The sequence below is a fragment of the Bubalus bubalis genome, chromosome 20 (genome assembly GCF_019923935.1).
Source record: "Bubalus bubalis isolate 160015118507 breed Murrah chromosome 20, NDDB_SH_1, whole genome shotgun sequence".
In the NCBI taxonomy this organism is placed as follows: domain Eukaryota; kingdom Metazoa; phylum Chordata; class Mammalia; order Artiodactyla; family Bovidae; genus Bubalus; species Bubalus bubalis.
In genome coordinates, this window is record NC_059176.1 from 43191020 (window position 1) to 43209084 (window position 18065).

General features: G+C 42.8%; 1 protein-coding gene across 7 annotated transcripts in view; it reads right to left on the reverse strand.

Annotated features, from left to right (window-relative positions):
• The window catches only part of CFAP161 (cilia and flagella associated protein 161), a 139148-nt gene that overhangs the window by 4254 nt on the left and 116829 nt on the right, over positions 1 to 18065 (reverse strand). For 3 of the 7 annotated variants that reach the window (XM_025271292.3, XM_044933184.2, XM_045163821.1), the window contains 4 exons: positions 15466 to 15555; positions 14149 to 14381; positions 12434 to 12518; positions 7256 to 7414 (listed from right to left, as the gene is read on the reverse strand). In XM_025271292.3, coding sequence (XP_025127077.3) covers positions 7256 to 7414; positions 12434 to 12518; positions 14149 to 14381; positions 15466 to 15555 — 567 coding nt within the window. Of the gene's footprint in view, positions 1 to 7255; positions 7415 to 12433; positions 12519 to 14148; positions 14382 to 15465; positions 15556 to 17076; positions 17363 to 18065 lie in introns of those variants that run through there. The other 4 variants (XM_006075380.4, XM_025271295.3, XM_006075381.4 and 1 more) reach the window with 3 other exon arrangements.

Here is an 18065-nt window from a genome sequence, read left to right on the forward strand (position 1 = left end):
TATTATAGAATCTGGATACCCAACTATGGTCTAATTGCCCAGCCCTTATATGAAATCTTGAAGGGACGGGATGATTCAATCCTACTGATGTGGGGAACTTCTTAAAAGAAGGCAGAGGCTACACTAAAACAAGCCTTAACTCAAGCACCTGCCTTGAGGTTGCCAGATCCAGAAAAAGCATTCCAACTTTATGTCCACAAAAATGAAAGAATAGCCTTGGGAGTGTTAACTCAAAGGTTGGGACCTGAGCCCTAGCCTATAGCTTACTCATCCAAGAGGCTCAACCCAACCACCTGAGGCTGGCCTCCCTGCCTTTGGAAAGTTTGCGGCTATTGCAATCCTGATAGAAGATACTTTAAAACTCTCTTATGGGGGCAAATTAACTATTTTTACCAGTCACCAAGTGAAACAACTCTTAAATGGGAGAGGCCATTTATGGATGCCTGATCAAAGAATCCTCAGATATCAAGTAATACTGATGGAAAATCCAGGCCTGACTATATCCCCGTGAGGTTCTTAACCCTGCCACCCTCCTGCCTGCCCCCGAGGGCTCTCTCCCCTTTCAGTCTTGCCTAGAAACCTTGGACCACTGGACAAAACCCCAAGAGGGATTGTCAGAAGATCCACTGACCAATCCTGAGGAAATCTGGTACACTGATGGAAGCAGCTTTGTCTTGGATGGAAAAAGAAGAGCTGGATATGGAGTAGTCTCCATTTTTGAGACCATAGAGGCTAAACCTTTGCCACCAGGTACTTCAGCCCAATTAGCTGAGCTCATAACCCTGACTCGAGCTTTAGAACTGGGAAAAGGGAAAAGAGTAGCCATTTACACTGACTCCAAGTATGTCTTTCTGGTGTTACATGCACCTGCTGCTATTTGGAAAGAAAGGGGCCATTTGACCACCCGAGGGTCCCCAATCAAATATGGTGATCAAATTCTTAGACTCTTAGAGGCAGTTCATCTGCCCACTGAAGTTTCAGTCTCCCATTGTAAAGGACACCAAAAAAAGGAGGACAGAAGTGGCACGAGGGAACCAAGCAGCCAATCAGGCAGCTAAGAGAGCAGCATTACAGAACCATGACCTAATAGGGGTTGCCACCTTAGTTCCTCAGACTAATTTGCCAGAAACTCCTTCATATACTGAAGGTGAGACTCTTAAAGCTAAGAGTGAGGGCTTTCAAGATCATATGGGGTGGTGGTTCCAAAAGGAGGGACTCCTTTTTCTCCCTGGGAACCACGAATGGAAGTTGGTTAACTCCTTACATGCCATCACTCATTTAGGGGAGAAGACCCTCCAAAGATTACTAGAAAGGTTCTTCAGAGGAACAGGCCTCCAAACGAACATAAGGCAAGTAGTTTCCTCTTGTCCCACTTGCCAATTAAACAACTCCCAAGGAGCTCAAAGACCCCAGCTGGCCCAGTCCGTCCAATGACACGGGACCTACCCAGGAGAGGGCTGACTGATGGACTTCACCCAGATGCCAGTTTCTCAAAGGTATAAATACCTATTAGTCATGATAGATACATTCATAGGATGGATTAAAGGCTTTCCCACCTGGACTGAGAAGGCTGATGAGGTGGTAAAAAAACTGCTCCATGAAATCATTCTGAGATTTGGTCTGCCCTGGTCATTACAAAGTGACAATGAGACATCATTTACTTCTAAGGTCACCCAAGGGGTCTTTAAAGCATTGGGCATTACTTATTATCTCCATTGTGCCTGGAGGCCTCAGTCTTCAGGAAAAGCAGAAAGAGCCAACCAATTCTTAAAATCAGCGATAAAAAAGATAACCCAGGAGACCTCCCTGGGATGGAAGGAGGTTTTACCAATAGCTCTCCTCTGCACCCATATTGCCCATAAGGAAGAGGTTGGTCTTAGTCCTTATGGGATGCTATATGGGAGACCTGTGCTTATGTCAATGACTTCTTCCTCAATCCAGAGGCTCAATCCCTCCAGTTTTATACCATGGCCATTAGGAAATTCCAACAGGATATACGCTTGTGGGGTGTCAGATCAGATCAGATCAGATCAGTCGCTCAGTCGTGTCCACCTCTTTTCGACCCCATGAATTGCAGCACACCAGGCCTCCCTGTCCATCACCAACTCCCAGAGTTCACTCAGACTCACATCCATCAAGTCAGTGATGCCATCCAGCCATCTCATCCTCTGTCGTCCCCTTCTCCTCCTGCCCCCAATCCCTCCCAGCATCAGAGCCTTTTCCAATGAGTCAACTCTTTGCATGAGGTGGCCAAAGTGCTGGAGTTTCAGCTTTAGCATCATTCCTTCCAAAGAAATCCCAGGGCTGATCTCCTTCAGAATGGACTGGTTGGATCTCCTTGCAGTCCAAGGGACTCTCAAGAGTCTTCTCCAACACCACAGTTCAAAAGCATCAATTCTTCAGCACTCAGCCTTCTTCACAGTCCAACTCTCACATCCATACATGACAACAGGAAAAACCACAGCCTTGACTAGACAAAGCTTTGTTGGCAAAGTAATGTCTCTGCTTTTGAATATGCTATCTAAGGAGTCACCACTATATGCTCCAGGGACTCAAGTCCTAATTAAAGTCTGGCAGATGGGTCCCCAAAGGCTCAACTCCAGCCCACATGGAAGGGCCCCCACCCTGTAATACTTTCTATCCCCACAGCAGTCAAGGTACCATGACTCTTGGATTCACTACTCACGAGTCAAGCCGTGGAAGAAAACAGAAGAGGACACTCGATACACCTGTGAGTTCCTGGGAGATCTCAGATACCTATTCAGAAATGCAAACGAGTGCCATTCTAATGAACACCCCCAAAGCTCTGGGGATAAGATTTCTCAGGATAGTGCTAAAGAGCCAATACAGCTTGGCAGGGGTTGTATTCCAAAGCAGACAGGAGATAGATCACCTGATCCCTGAACAAGGAGGGACTTGAGCCATCTTGAATGAGACATGTTGTTTCTGGGTAAATACCTCCAGCTAAGTTAAAAGAAAGCCTCACAGTCCTCAAGAAAAACATTCAGATCCTACAGGATCTCAAAGAACGAGCTAGAGAGTTAGGGTGACTACAATCTCTCTTTGGGGGATCCTTCTGGCAATGGGGAATTTGGAGTTGGCTAATGCCTTTACTAATCCCTGTCATCACCATATTGATGCTGCTTATGATTGCTCCATGTATTATCAATTGTCTAACTCGTTTTGTCTCTGCCCAAGTCAACAAGCTATAACATGCAGTGCCAGTTCAACAAGGATATATAAAACTACAGCTGACCATAGAAAAATCACTCACCCTTAGATGGACACTACTATAAGGACTCTGAGGCTTGAAACTAGAAAGAGGGGGAGGCCCAATGCCCCTTGCAATCCCAATTCAGCAGGAAGTAGCCAGAGAGACCTTAACGCCCCTATTCCCAAAGAATTGGGCCTCCCATCTCTTGAGGGGGCAATGTTAGGTAGTTAGAATAGGAAAAAAGAGTCCAGAATGGCAGTGGCTGAAAGACAAACAAGGGAAAAGCCCGCAAAAATAGAATAAAGGAAGGTCCAGGACTTGAGTGAGGACCTCAGGTAAAACAAACAGCCCTCCTGGCTAGCTCAATTTACATAGGGCAGGCCCAGGGGGATGGAGAAAGAAACATACAAAAAGAGGAGCCAAACTTGACCAGGGGACTTCTCTTCTCTTTGAGTCTTTTGGGTCAATCCGCCCTCATGCCTCAAGGATGTATTTTCCTTTGCTTTCTAAAGAAAACTGAGCTGTAACACTGGTCTGTCCATCACTTCAAATTTTTGCTACAGCAAGGCAGAACTAAGTAAATTACACACTCCCCCGAGATATAGATACAGATATAGAGAGAGAGAGCAAGCAAGAGAGAGAGATGGAATAACCTAGAAGTCAAACCTTTACAGATTAGTAAATACATTATTAGAAATACATATATGATGGAACATTATATAATCATTTAAAGTCAATTTGGAGAAGATCCCTGACAATTGGAAATAGGGTCAGTGGTGTTTTTAAGTGGAAAAAATAAGAATATTCCTGATGTCCTAATTTTTTAAAAACATTAAAATTAAATTTTCAGAAAACATAGATATGGAAAAAGAAAAGATAACAGTGGCTTTCTCTGGAAGGTGGAACTACTGGTAATTTTCTTATTATTTTTTGTCCTTTTCTGACTTCCCATAAGTGAGCATACCTTGTTTATAATTAGAAAATAAAAGACATATTATTTCAAAATCCTGACTCATGTAAGCTTAAGGCAGTGTGAGATGTGAGAAAGCAGCTCTGACACCCAGGAGCTGGGCTGGCACCCCCAGCTATGTCTTAGTGTTCCCTTGTGGAATATAATCAATTTCACACAACGCCCACATCAGACAAGGCCATACTGTGACCACGATGGGTCAAGACAGAAAGAAGACCACTGTGTAACTGTGTCTGAACACAGCAAAACCATGAGCACTGTCCAAACCACAAAATACCAAATGTCCTCCTCTCCCAGAGAACAGGAGTGACTGCAACTTCCTTACTCAGGACAGCTTTGGCCATGCGCTGGCCTGCCCTCTATAGATAAGATGCATTGAGACACACCTGCTTCCTGACGGCACCCAACCCCACTTCCTGAGACCCTCCCTAAACTCTCCCACCACAGCCCCAGTTCTGTAGCTTGTCCTTCCTGACAGTCTTTTACTGAGACGCCCCACCGTTTCCTGTGGTGCATGTTCTCCATCACTGAGACAAGAAATAAAGCTGACTCATTCAACCCCAGGTGCTCCTGACTTAAGGGCATTGACATGTGGGTGGAAGTTGGACAGGTATGAAGTGTTCCATTTTGCAGAGGTGTCTGAGTGAGGCTCGAAGACCTGCCTCGGGCTGTGGCTTGAGTTAGCGATGGAGAAACAAACTCCTGGTGCCTGACAACCTGTCTAACCTAACAACAGCAACAGAACCACCACCACCATTAAATTAACAACAATGAACGCTTGGGAGTGCCCTCTGAGCCAGGCACTTTTCTTTTTTAAAATTTTTATTGGAGTATAAACTCCAGGAGGTAGTGAAGGACAAGAAAGCCTGGCATGCTGCAATCCATGGGCTGGCAAAGAGTCAGATGTGACTTAGAGACTGAACAACAACATAGTTGATTTACATACAATATCATGCTAGTTTCAGGTGCAAGCAAAGCGAATCAGTTTTATAGTTATATATATATATATATATATATATATAATATATAACATATAACTCCACTCTTCTTTTCTTGCACTTTAAAAAAAAATTTGTCCATGCTACACAACATGTGGGATCTTAGTTTGTCGACCAGGGAAGTCTCTTTCTTTCTACTTTTCTAATAAGCATGGTAAATGTACTAACTGTTTAATCCTCATAAAACCTCATAAGTTGGACATATGTCCTCATTTTATAGATATTGAAGCTGAGATACTGACAGTTTAAACTGTGGAGATGAGAGGCAATTTCAAGGAGAACAAAGCTTGGCAAAGACCAGCAGAAATCTGTCAAGCATGCATCATTGTGGACCACGTGTATATTCTCCATGCTGGGAGAAACACCCTTGCAGGGACTTCTCTGGTGGCCCACTGGCTAAGACTCTGTACTCTCAAGAGTCCAGGGGGTTCCAGTTTGATCCCTGGTTGGGGAACTAGATCCCACATTTCACAGCTAAGATCTGGTGCAGGGAAATAAATATTTAAAAAAATTAAAAAAGACCCTTGCAAATGTGGGTCCGGCTGTGGAGCTGAGAGAGAAGCCCACTGCATTGGGTAGATCCAGAGTGGCTGGTAACTGGAAATCCCTGGATGGCCAGCTCTTTAAGTCCTTCCTGGCTATAAGTCTGCATTCTCCCAATAACCTCTAATGACCCCTCGGTCTTCATCTGCCTGATGTCTCATAAGCAAAAAGCACAGCCTCTGGTACTTGAAAAGCTCTGCACCTCTGCAGCTGCCTCCCCATCCAGAACTCTGCTGCCATCCACAGGGCCCAGACTCCTGAGAAAACAGCCAGCCTTGTGCTCACCTGGCGGCTGCCCTGCCCTGTCCTTCACTCCTCCAGATTACCCAGGCTCTTTAGAAGTGAGGACTTAGGGAGCTCCCTGGTTGCCTAGTGGTTAGGACTCCAGGCTTTCACTGCCATGACCCAAGTTCAGTCCCTGTTCAGGGAACTATGATCCTATAAGCCATGCACCCAAGAAAAAAAAAAAAAAGATTTTTTTATCTACAACACCAAATGCATAATCCATTAAGAATAAAATGGATGAATCTATCTGACTTAGTAGAAATGAGGACTTAACAGAGGCCTGAAAGAAAGCAGCAGCAGCATCTTTACAGTGTCAGGGGAGTGGTTCTCAGCCTCATCTCAGGGGCAGGGCCTGGGCCTCCGTATTTTTATGAAGCTGTGTGGGTGACTGTATGTGCGGTCAGCATGGAGAAGCACTGAGGCAGGATGCTGCCACCTGGGGAAAACAGTACTTCCCAAACTTGAGTTAGGAATGAAAACAAGGGACTGCCCTGGTGGTCCAGTGGCTAAGACTCTGTGCTTCCCATTTGAGTCAGCTCTAATGAGGTGGATGAACCTAGAGCCTGTTGTACAGTGTGAAGTAAGTCAGAAAGAGAAAGACAAATATCAGATATTAACACACATATATGGAATCTAGAAAGATGACACTGGTGATCCTACTTGTAGGGCAGCAAAGGACACACAGACAAAGAGAACAGACTTGTGGACACAGTGGGGGAAGGAGAAGGTGGGATGATGTGAGAGAGTAGTATTGAAACATATACATTACCATATGTAAAATAGAGCGCTAATGGAAAGTTGCTGTATGACACAGGGAGCTCAAACCCAGCGCTCTGTGACAACCTAGAGGGGTGGGATAGGGTGGGAGGTGGGAGGGAGGTTTAAGAGGGAGGGGACATATGTATACCTATGGCTGATTCATGCTGATGTATGGCAGAAATCATCACAATATTATAAAGAAATTATACTCTAAATTAAAAAAAAAAAAGACCGTGCTTCCACTGAAGGGGGCGCAGGTTCAATCTCTGGTCAGGGAACTATTTATAAGATCCCACATGCCATGCAGTGCAGCAAAAAAAAAATTTTTTTAATAAAAATAAATAAATATTTTTTAAAAGAAATGAAAAAGAGACAGAGTGAAAGTCCATAAACACAGGAGCCCTCAGAGCCCTGACAAGCCTCCATCTTACACGCAGGAATGCTTCGCAGCCACTTCACGGCATCGGCACATACAGCTGTGCTCACCGGGACGGGGGAGCCCTCGTACTCCAGGCGAAGCTGGGGATGAGGGAAGGCAGCCTGCCAGCAGTTCAGGTAGGAATCCTCATGCGTCAGGAACACCTCCTGGAGCCAGGACCTCTTGGATGACTTCAGAAGGGTCCTGTGGTCACTTGATAAATATAACTGAAAAGGACAGCAAGCAGATGTTTTCTATCACATCTATGCGAGCAGCAGTTCACTAGCTGCATAGCCAGTGTGTTCAAAAAATGAAAGTGTTAGTCGCTCAGTCATGTCGGACTCTGTGCTATTCCATGGGCTGTAGCCTGCCAGGCTCCTCTGCCCGTGGGATTCTCCAGGCAAAAATACTGGAATGGGTTGCCATTCCCTTCTCCAGGGATCTTCCCAACCCAGGGATTGAACCTGGGTCTCTTATACTGGCAGGCAGATTCTTTACCGTCTGAGCCACCAGGGAAGCCCGGTGTGTTCAAAAGCAGTTTTCAAAAGCCCTGCTCTTACTGATCATATGAGGACACTCAACTTTATCTCAAAAAGGCTGTATCAGAGGCTGAGACCACTCACCCTCGCATCACCTCCAACTGCTTTCCCTTTCTTTGAATACCAAACCCAGCCTCCTTCTTCTTCTGCACTCCTCCTTTTGCTCAGGACATCGGGTTTGGATCAGTATTTTATTCATTATGAATAATGCTGCATGAAATGTACTGTGTGAAGTGAATGCTCTTAAAACCAGCACCAGCACAGCTGATATTCATATGTAAGCCTCCAAGGGGGCCTCAGACCCTCTGGAATTGATGTCCACACTTGAGACTTCTGTCAGCTCTCTGGCTGACTTTTTAACGTTGCAGCACCCCATTTTGCTAAAAAGTCCATAACGTTAGTTCCTGGTCAGCTGTTTACCAATACACCTTCCACCCTGCCCTTGGCAGTTATTTCTGCATATTTTGAGTACTGTTCATTAAACATCTTTTCTATGCAAAGCTGTGGCATGAAGCGCTCTGGGGAAGGTGGAAATGAGTTACTGCCCTCTAGAAGTTTCCTGACTAACAGGAGAGAGGATTGAAATGGAAGCATCTGTAAGGTATGGTGTCCAGCAGGGATGCCAAGAGCTACAGGAGGGGACAGGTGGAAACACTTGCTCTCCCAGGGGCTCAGGAAAGACCCCAAATAGGAGGTGATGTTTTGCCAGGGAGCCAGAGGGGATGAGCATGGGCCAGGACGGAGGGGATATATTGTTGTTGTTCAGTTGCTCAGTTGTGTCTGACTCTTTTATGACCCCATAGGCTGCAGCAAGCCAGGCTTCTCTGTCCATGGGATTTCCCAGACAAGAATACTGGAGTGGGTGGCCATTTCCTTCTCCAAGGGATCTTCCCAACCCAGGGATGGAACCCTCATCCCCTACATTGGCAGACGGGTTCTTTACCACTGAGCCACCAAGCCCCAGGGACATATTACAGAGGGCTTTATTTTTTTTTTAATTTTATTTTTAAACTTTACATAATTGTATTAGTTTTGCCAAATATCAAAATGAATCCACCACAGGTATACATGTGTTCCCCATTAAATGCCAGTCACCAGCAGCACTTAATGCGGAGGGCAGTTAGGAGGTGGGAAGAGGGAGCACTACCGACTTTTCATTGGAGATGGGAGGTGAGAAGAGCTGACCTTTTAAAGGATCAACCTGAGAGCATCCTGCCAGTATGGGATAAAGTCAGGATAGACTGAAGGGATCAAGCTATGGGGAAGTGGCATCGGGAATGCAAAGATGGACCAGACTGCATTATGAAGGAAGAGCCATAGGACCTAACAACTGGAGCTGTATGTGGGTGGGAAAGAAAGATAAGTCCAAGATGTACTGTGGCTTCAGCCTGGCTGATGAGAATGGCCATGCCATTCTGAGATAATCGAAAATAATATACATCTCAAGCCACAAATGTTGCTTTTTTCATATAAAGAAAAATATTAATACAATCAGGAACAAATCTAGATGGCCACCATCACCAGATTTTTCATAAATATCTTGAAAGGGCTTGCTAATTAAAAGATGAGAAATAGAAATAAGAGGTCTGACAACTTGGGATGAGATAAAATTGTCATAATTTGACCATGAGATGACTGTATACCTAGAAGTCACAAGGGAAGCAACTAGAATTCATGAGTAAGTGATTTCATCAAAGATGAGAAGAAAAAAATCAATGATTTTCTTCTATTTTTTACTGCAACTGTCAAAAGGACCTGCCTTAATAGCTTCCAAAATAGAAGATATCAAATAATAACCTTGATGAGATCAGTGTCAGATCTATGGGAAGGAGAGCACAAAACTTTACTGAGATGTAGAAAGGAATAATTGGATAGGGACTTCCCTGTTGGTCCAGTGGTTAAGAGTCTCTGCTCACACTGCAGGGGGTGCAGGTTCAATTCCAGTTTGGGGAAGATTCCCACATGCCTCACAATGTGGCCAACACACAAAAAAACAAAGAAACAAAGAAAGAAAAGAATAATCGAAGAAACAGACATCTCAGAAGACAAATACTGTAAAGCTACTAAATAGGTGAATGTACTTAATTTTACAATGTCAGTCAAAACACCAAGTGATTTTCCCCCCTACAGGGGCAGAGGGACTTGAAAAAATTATTACTACATTTAACTGAAAGATTAATTCCTAACATAATTCAAAGAAGGAATTAGACCTACAAGTCCTCAAATTTGTATTATAAAGCTACAATCGGGGAATAAAAAAATAGACAACTTCAGTTCAACAGTCCCAAATAAGAAGCTCAGAAACAGCCATATGTAATAATGTACAGAGCACATTTCAGTGAAGAAAGGGATAATTACTCAAGAAATAACACAGATACAACCAACAAGTCATTTGGGGGAAATTTAGATGTTCATATTAAGCCCTTGATCAAAATAAATCCCAAGTGGATGAAAGAATAAACTTAAGCAATACTTTAAGTTCAGACATCTAAAAATTAATACAAGTTACTCTTTTTATCACATCTTTGGAGCAGACTTCAAAGGCTCTGAGCCATGGAAGGAATTACAAAGAAAAGCACTGATAGGTTTGACTCAAACAGAGATTAGAACAGATACAATTTAAAAGCCAAGCAACAAAAGAGAGGAAATACTAGCAACACACATGGCACATTTTTATCATCTGTGAAAGAGCAGATATTAAAGCCTAAGGCAATGAACAGACAAAGAATAGATGATTTACAGGAAAGAGAGAGAGAGATGAGATAGAAGGGGGAGGTAGGAAAAGAAGGAGCAGGAAAAGAAAGAGAAAGGGAAAAGAAAAGAAAAAAATAATATCCAAATGTTGTAGTGCTTGTGATCTTCCCTACATTTTAAGATTTTCCCTTTATAAAGTAAGCCAAAATGTTAGTAGGGTTCCTCTCTCGATAAAACGGTGATGATTTACTGTCCTCTCTCTGATGAGATATTTCCTCTAATTTTCACATTTAAAATCAGGCTGCACACGGGGAAGTTTATGAAAAAGGAAGCTTGAGAAAAGAATTTTATGTGTGGTCAGGATTGATTAAGATTAGATTGAATTTAATTACATCAATGAATTTTATTATTAAAAGTAAATTAATACCAAAAAAATTCAGCTGCACATTGTGGGTAGACTTATATATTGTCATACTGAGTAAAGTCAGACAGAGAAGGAGAAATATCATATGATATCACTCATAGGCAGAATCTAAAAACAAACGGTACAAATGAACTTATTTACAAAACAGACTCACAGACTTAGACAATGAACTTCTGGTTGCTGGGGGAGGTAAGGTGGGGGAAAGGATGGGGGAAAGGGATAATTAAGAGAGTTTGGGATGCACATGTACACGCTGCCATATTTAAAATGGATAACCAATAAGGACCTACTGTATAGCACAGGGAGCTCCACTCAATGTTGTGTGGCAACCTGGATGGGAGGGGAGTTTAGGGGAGAGAGGATACATACTTATGTATGTCTGAGTCCCTCTGACCATCACCTGATGCTATCACAGCATTGTTAATCGGCTATACTCCAATATGAAACAAAAAGTTAAAATAAAATCAGGCTGCAGCTTACCATCTATGATGCTTCAGAGTGTAACTGCCAGCATTAATTTCTTAGTGGTACAAAAATAAAAATGATGATGATGCCACATCAAACAATAAAGGAATCTTTGATTCAATGAAAAATGTTACATTAACACCAGCTCTGCCATTTAGTAGACATGTGACTTGGAACAAAATCAATTAATTTGCCGTGCCTCAGTTTTCCCATCAGTAAAACTGTGGTAAAATAGTCCTTATTTTTAAAGACTTGTTGGGAGGAATAAATGAGTTAATGTATGTGAAGCACTACACATATAGTAAGGTATAATTGGAAAAGACTTTGATGCTGGGAAAGATTGAAGGCCAGGAGGAGAAGGGAGCAGTGGAGGATGAGATGGTTGGATGGCATCACGAACTCAACAGAAATGAACTTGAGCAAACTCTGGGAGATAGTGAAAGACAGGTAAGGTTGGCGTGCTGCAGTTCATGAGGTCACAAAGAGTCGGACATGACTTAGTGACTAAACAACAACAACATGGTATAATAACCTCCATTTTTATAGACAAGATGCAAAAAGGTTAAATAACTTAACCCAAAGTCCCATCCCATAGGTATGCATCGAAGCTGCATTTCATATTTGTCTGAATCCCCAGGGTGGAGGTAAAGATCAAAGACTTATGCTCCCTGATTTATGCAAATACATTAGCATGGGTGACATTAAACAGCTGTCAGGGCCTCTCACCTTCTGAGATGGCCTACATTCTGCCTATGGAGTGTGTATCTCCCTGAATAAACCTTTTTTCACTTAAAAAAGAAGCTGTCAGATTATTATTATATAACCTGATCATTTAACTTACAAGTGGAGGTGGTATGAATTTTTGCTTTTTACCAGATGTATTGCAAAAAGGGTTTTTTCCCTCTTACTCTTTAGCTTTTAAGGATGTATTTTTGTAATCCATGAGGTTGGAAGCAAAGAATTGGCCCAAAACTGCCTTGGAAAAGCTGCAGTCTGATAACTATAATGAGACCAGAGATGGAGCCCATACCTGTAGAGTTCTCTGTCCACTTCAGTAAGTAGCCAGTAGCCCACCCGGAAACAAAAGTGACTGGTCCCAGTAGACATGCAACATGATGACTCACCATTCTGTCATCAAATCCTCCTGTTATCCCGAGGCGGAAGTTCTGCCCGTATCTAAGGACTTGACCGATGACCTCTCCAGCTGCACTGTCGGTGGAGAATGAATATAATGTCAATTCTCTGTATTAGGATCATTATACAGCTTTATTTTTGTGTGTATGCAGTTTCGTTTATAATTTTCCTGGTGGTTTAGTCCCTAAGTCATGTCCAACTCTTACAACCCCATGGACTCTATATACCATGTTGTTGTTCAGTTGCTAAGTCGTGCGATCCCATAGACAGCAGAGACCAGGCTCTGCTATCTGTGCAATTTTCCAGGCATACAGAATACTGAGTGGGTTGCCATTTCCTTTTCCAGGGGATCTTCCCAACCCAGAGACCGAACCAGGTGGTGCTAGTGGTAAAGAATCTGCCTGCAGTGCAGGAGATGCAAGAGACTTGGGTTCAATCCCTAGACCACGTAAGAGTCCCTGGAATAGGAAAATGGCAACCTGCTCCAGTATTCTTGCCTGAGAAATTCCATGGACCAAGAAGCCTGGCAGGCTACAGCCTATGGGGTCCCAAAGAGTTGAACAGGACTGAGATGATGTCTACTTGTATACAGTAACTGAAATAAGTCACTAACTAAAAGATCTTTTCTTTTGACCTTCAAATCTTGCTGGCACCTTATTCACCACCTTCCAACACAGTCAGGACACAGAACGTTCCCACTCTGTGAGCCTAGGATGGACTGAGCACATCATATTGTCCTACACTAATCAATTGGCCCAAGTTCACTGACATCTTTTTTTAACTGAAGTAGAATTGATACGTTACATTTAGTTTTAAGTATATACAACATAATTCAACATTTATATACGTCATGAGATGATCACCACAATAAATCTAGTTACCACCTGATGACATTTAAAATTATTACGATATTACTGACTGTATTCCCTAGTCTATACATGACATTTCCAAACACTGACATCTTTAGAGAGAAGCAAGGTAACAAATTTGCAGACATTTGGTATACTCTTCCCTCTTAATCGTCCAAGAAACAGAAATTGTGATCAATTTTTAGTTGTTTTAACATAAACAGTCTGCATTAAAAAAAAAATCTAAAGATGTAAAGGACTGACTATATGCCTATCATATAAACTTGCTATCATTAGTAACAAACTGTAAGCAATAACTTTTAATTGTTATTACATATCTATTCTCCAAGGACTTAAATGCTCATCTACAAAAACTCAAGCACATTTTAAGTGGATAATTAATTTTAAAAGAGCAAATCTCAAAAAAAAAAAAAAAGAGCAAATCTCCGTGTACTATCTTACATTCAACTATATATTTCTGATGCAGAAATAGCATAGCAACATTAAAAATAATGAAAGCACTTGGATGAGCTCAAAGCATTAGGAAATGATATTAGGAAAACCCCACTTGGCTTCTCAGGCAGAATCTGAATTTTATTCCCTGGATCAATACTTTCAAATGATGCGTCTGGAATTGAACTCAAGTTACCCACTATCCTGATGTTTATGGAAAAGGGATTGTAAAGACCCCTTGACAATCATTCTCAAGATAAGAAAATAGGATGAGAATCACAGAGAATGTTCGTATAACGTCTGACTCCAACCAGCAGTGCTCTCATTCCAGGGGATCCTTAAGATGCAAGTGAAAAGAGATTTGTGATGCAAAGGAGCCTATTATACAATTCAAGTTTCTTTACCACAAAATAGTAAAAGTGTTTCTGCCAACTGGGATCTTGGTTTGAGCTGCACTCAGGCCACAGGGCACCTCTAATTCATTGCTCAGATGGGCTTTAATCTCATCTGGAGTCATACACAGGCTGAGGTCCCCGCGCAGAAACAGATCAGCCTCTGTCTCAGGATGGTCGGGACTCACAAGCATCACTTTGTCGCCATAGTGAATGTATCCGTCTTCAGATACAGAAAGCTGCATCTGCAATTGAAATAGGAGTTTTTCAAATAAACCGTGCAATTCCTTCTGCCACCGCAGATGTACCCCATTTTATTTTATCTTAACTTTCGGCTGCACCCCGTGGCATGTGGGATATAGTTCCCAGACCACGGATGGAACCCACGCCCTCTGCATTGGAAGGCAGAGTCTTAACCATTGGACCACTGAGGATGTCCCTACCCTATTTTAATAAGGAATGGACTTGAATTTCCTCGGATCCTTATTCTTTCTTTTCGTGCCACCAATCTGCTCCCAATTTGCCAAACTGAAATACCTGATAATCCCAAATGAAGTAAAATAAAGCTTATGAGAAATCACGTGGATTGATTCCATTACTATTCCAGGAAAATTACTATTCCATTACATTCCTTGAAAATTTCCTGAGCACCAACAAATGGGAATTTTACTTATGAATGCATCAACCTATTCATTTCTTAATTTGGAGAGGCTTCCCTGGTAGCACAGTTGGTAAAGAATCTGCCTGCAATGCAGGAGACCCAGGTTTGATCCCTGGGTTGAAAAGACCCCCTGGAGAAGGAAATGACCACCCATTCCAGTATTCTTACCTGGAAAATCCTATGGACAGAGGAGCCTGGCAAGCCACAGTCCATGGGGTCAAAAGAGTCTGACATGACTGATTTGGAAAATATAGATAAACATAATTAATAGTAAACCTCTCACATTTCTAAAATTTTGCTTCTGTTGTTTAATCGCTCAGTCATATCTGCCTCTTTTGCCACCGCGTGGACTGTAGCGCTCCAGGCTCCTCTGTTCATGGGATTTCTCAAGCAAGAATACTGAAGTGGGTTGCCATTTCCTTCTCCAGGAGATTTTCCTGACCAAGGGATCAAACCCAAGTCTCCTGCATTGGCAGGTGAATTCTTTACTGCTGAGCCACCAAGGAAGCTCTTCTAAAATCTTAGGGAATTTTAAACATTGTGATTATTTAAAAAGAAAAATAGGAATTTACCAAACGACCACCCACTTATGGAATATTTGCTTGCTTAACATATTCTCACACTTAATTTGATAAAGTTTTGAAAACATTGTTTGAATTTACAATTACCGGTCTCAAAAGATTCTCTTTTAGTCTTCTGTTTCTCTGTATGAGAAGTTGTCCCTTATCCCTCTTTGCTAAGAAGTCTTTCATGATCTCCTGGTTAAAGAAAAAAATGAATGAAATCCAAACAGTCAACAAGAGTCCTGACTAATACACACACTTAGAGCTTTTAGGTCAAAAGAACATCAAGTTGAAAAAGCAAAATTTTAGAATGAAAAAAGAAATGTGAGGATAAAGGAAGTGGTAGACCTTTCAGCATTACATTTTAGCATTACTTTTAAAATTTCATTTGGAATGTTTAGAAAGACATGAAAAAGAATAATCACCTGTAATTACTTCAACCAGTGACAAACATGAGTAACATCTGAAGGTCATATGCTCCCCCTCCTGAGGTCTCTGCTAGTTCTATGATGATGAACACTAGAAGTCCTTCCTGATGACCCAGGGTCTAGTTAAGACCACCATAGGAGAAATTCAGGGCAATGGGTATAAGATCAGTAAAAGGGATGCTACTGGGACCCTTAGGAGGTGATATGTGACGGGGATGGGGGCAGTAATTTTGCTTAGGGCCTGCCTTCTCACCTGGACTGAAGCTTCGAGTCTGTAAGTCTCTAAGGAACAGAAGGAATTTAGTGGGGCTCTGGACTAAGGGAGAGACACAGACAGGGATGTTGAGAGTTTGGGAGGCCTAGAGATGCAGTGAACCTAAAGTCTGTCATACAGAGTGAAGTAAATCAGAAAGAGAAAGAAAAATATCATATATTAACACACACATATGGAATCTAGAAATATGGTACTGATAGACCTATTTGCAGGACAGGAATAGAGATGCAGACATAGAAAGTGGACTTGTGAACACAGTGGGGGTGTGGAAGGGAACGGTGGGACGAATCGAGAAAGTAGCATTGACGTATATACACTATCACGTATAAAATAGCTAGTGGGAAGTTGCTGTACAGCACAGGGAGCTCAGCTGGTGCTCTGTGATGACCTGGAGGCGGGGCAGAATGGGGAGATGGGAGGGAAATCCAAGAAGGAGGGGACATATATATACATACATATAGCTGATTCACTTTGTTGTACAGCAGAAACTGTACCTGGACCTCATAGTCTGTAGCAGGAGGCTGCCGAGTCTGACACGACAGTGACTGACCACCACCAACAACACAATTGCCTTACAATGTTGTGTTAGTTTCTGCTGTACAACAATGTGAATCAGCTATAAGTACATATATGTCCCCTCCCTCTTGGACCTCCCTCCCTCCCTCCCTCCCCACTCCCATCTCACCCCTCTAGGTCATCATAGAGCACCCAGCTGAGCTCCCTGTGCTATACAGAAGCTTCCCACTAGCTTTCTGTTTTACACATGGAAGTTAGACTCCAATAAAAACAAATAAATGTTAAAAACTAAAAAGACAGAGAGTAGAAGGGCGTGAACTTGTGGGACAGCCTGTGAGATACTCAGGGAGTTCATAGGGAGATGGGGTTTTAGGGACATTGGATGTGAGCTGGGTGAGAAAGGAGGCTTGGGATCCTCAAAGAAGGGGCCTGAACTTGGGCCAGGGGGTGGGAGTCCCCGGGCCATGGGTGGGCTGTGCCGGGCCTCACCCTTCGTACCTCCTCCAGGTAGACATCCTCATTCCAGTTGCCAATCCGGACTCCTGGACCGTACAGGTTCTGCGCCATCGTCCCCAGCTCTCCCACCACCAAGCTTGGGGCACAGCGCCCGTGTTAGATTCCTCGTCGCCATGACGACCCAGCGCCCAGCGATTGGCCAAGGGCCGGGACCCGGCTAGCCAATAAGTGACCACACGCGAGTCGCGCTGGGCTGAGCGCTGCCGCACCCTAGGGGCTGTCACCCACCCCCACCTCCAACCTCATTCCACCTTACTTCCATCCTTAGGTTTTTTTTGAGTTTAATGGCTAAGCAGGAGAGAGATAAAAGTCGAGCTTACAGACCCCGTTTTGTCCTAAATGCTCGCAAACTTTTTTTTTCTTTTAGAATCTAAAAGAAACTGCTTTTAAGGAGGGTTTCGCTTGCTTCGGGGTGGGGGACAGCAAAGAGGGGCTTTGAAATGGAAGCCGAGCTTGCTTGCAGTCTGTTTTTATAATCAGCAAGCAACCATTTCATCATAATCATAAAACAATACAGACGATGTAGAAATTTGGAAACCAAAATAACATAGAAAAAAGGAGGAAGGGAAAATTACTCACAATTTACACCTCCTCCAGAGTAAGAAATATATCATGTTAGTCTATTTGTGGATTTGTTTCCGAGGTGGTTCTTATTTTCACGGGCTTTACAGCATTCCTCCTTCCCCCAGATACCAAGTGCAAGAAGAAGCCGATGATTTGCAATAACTCTTGATAAAACCGAAATATACTAGAGCCAGTATTTTTACACAAAATATCATTTTTGTAAGTAGTAGGGGGAAACAATTGCTGCGGACTTCTTGGGACCTGATGCTGATCGAATGCATTCAGTAATTCACCTTTATTTACTGTCTACTAAGACAGAGGACAAAAGACACAGGAATCTTTCTTCTCTTCAGTAACTCCAGACTAAAAAAGAAAAGAATTCATGGGGAAAAAAAATGACTTCTGAG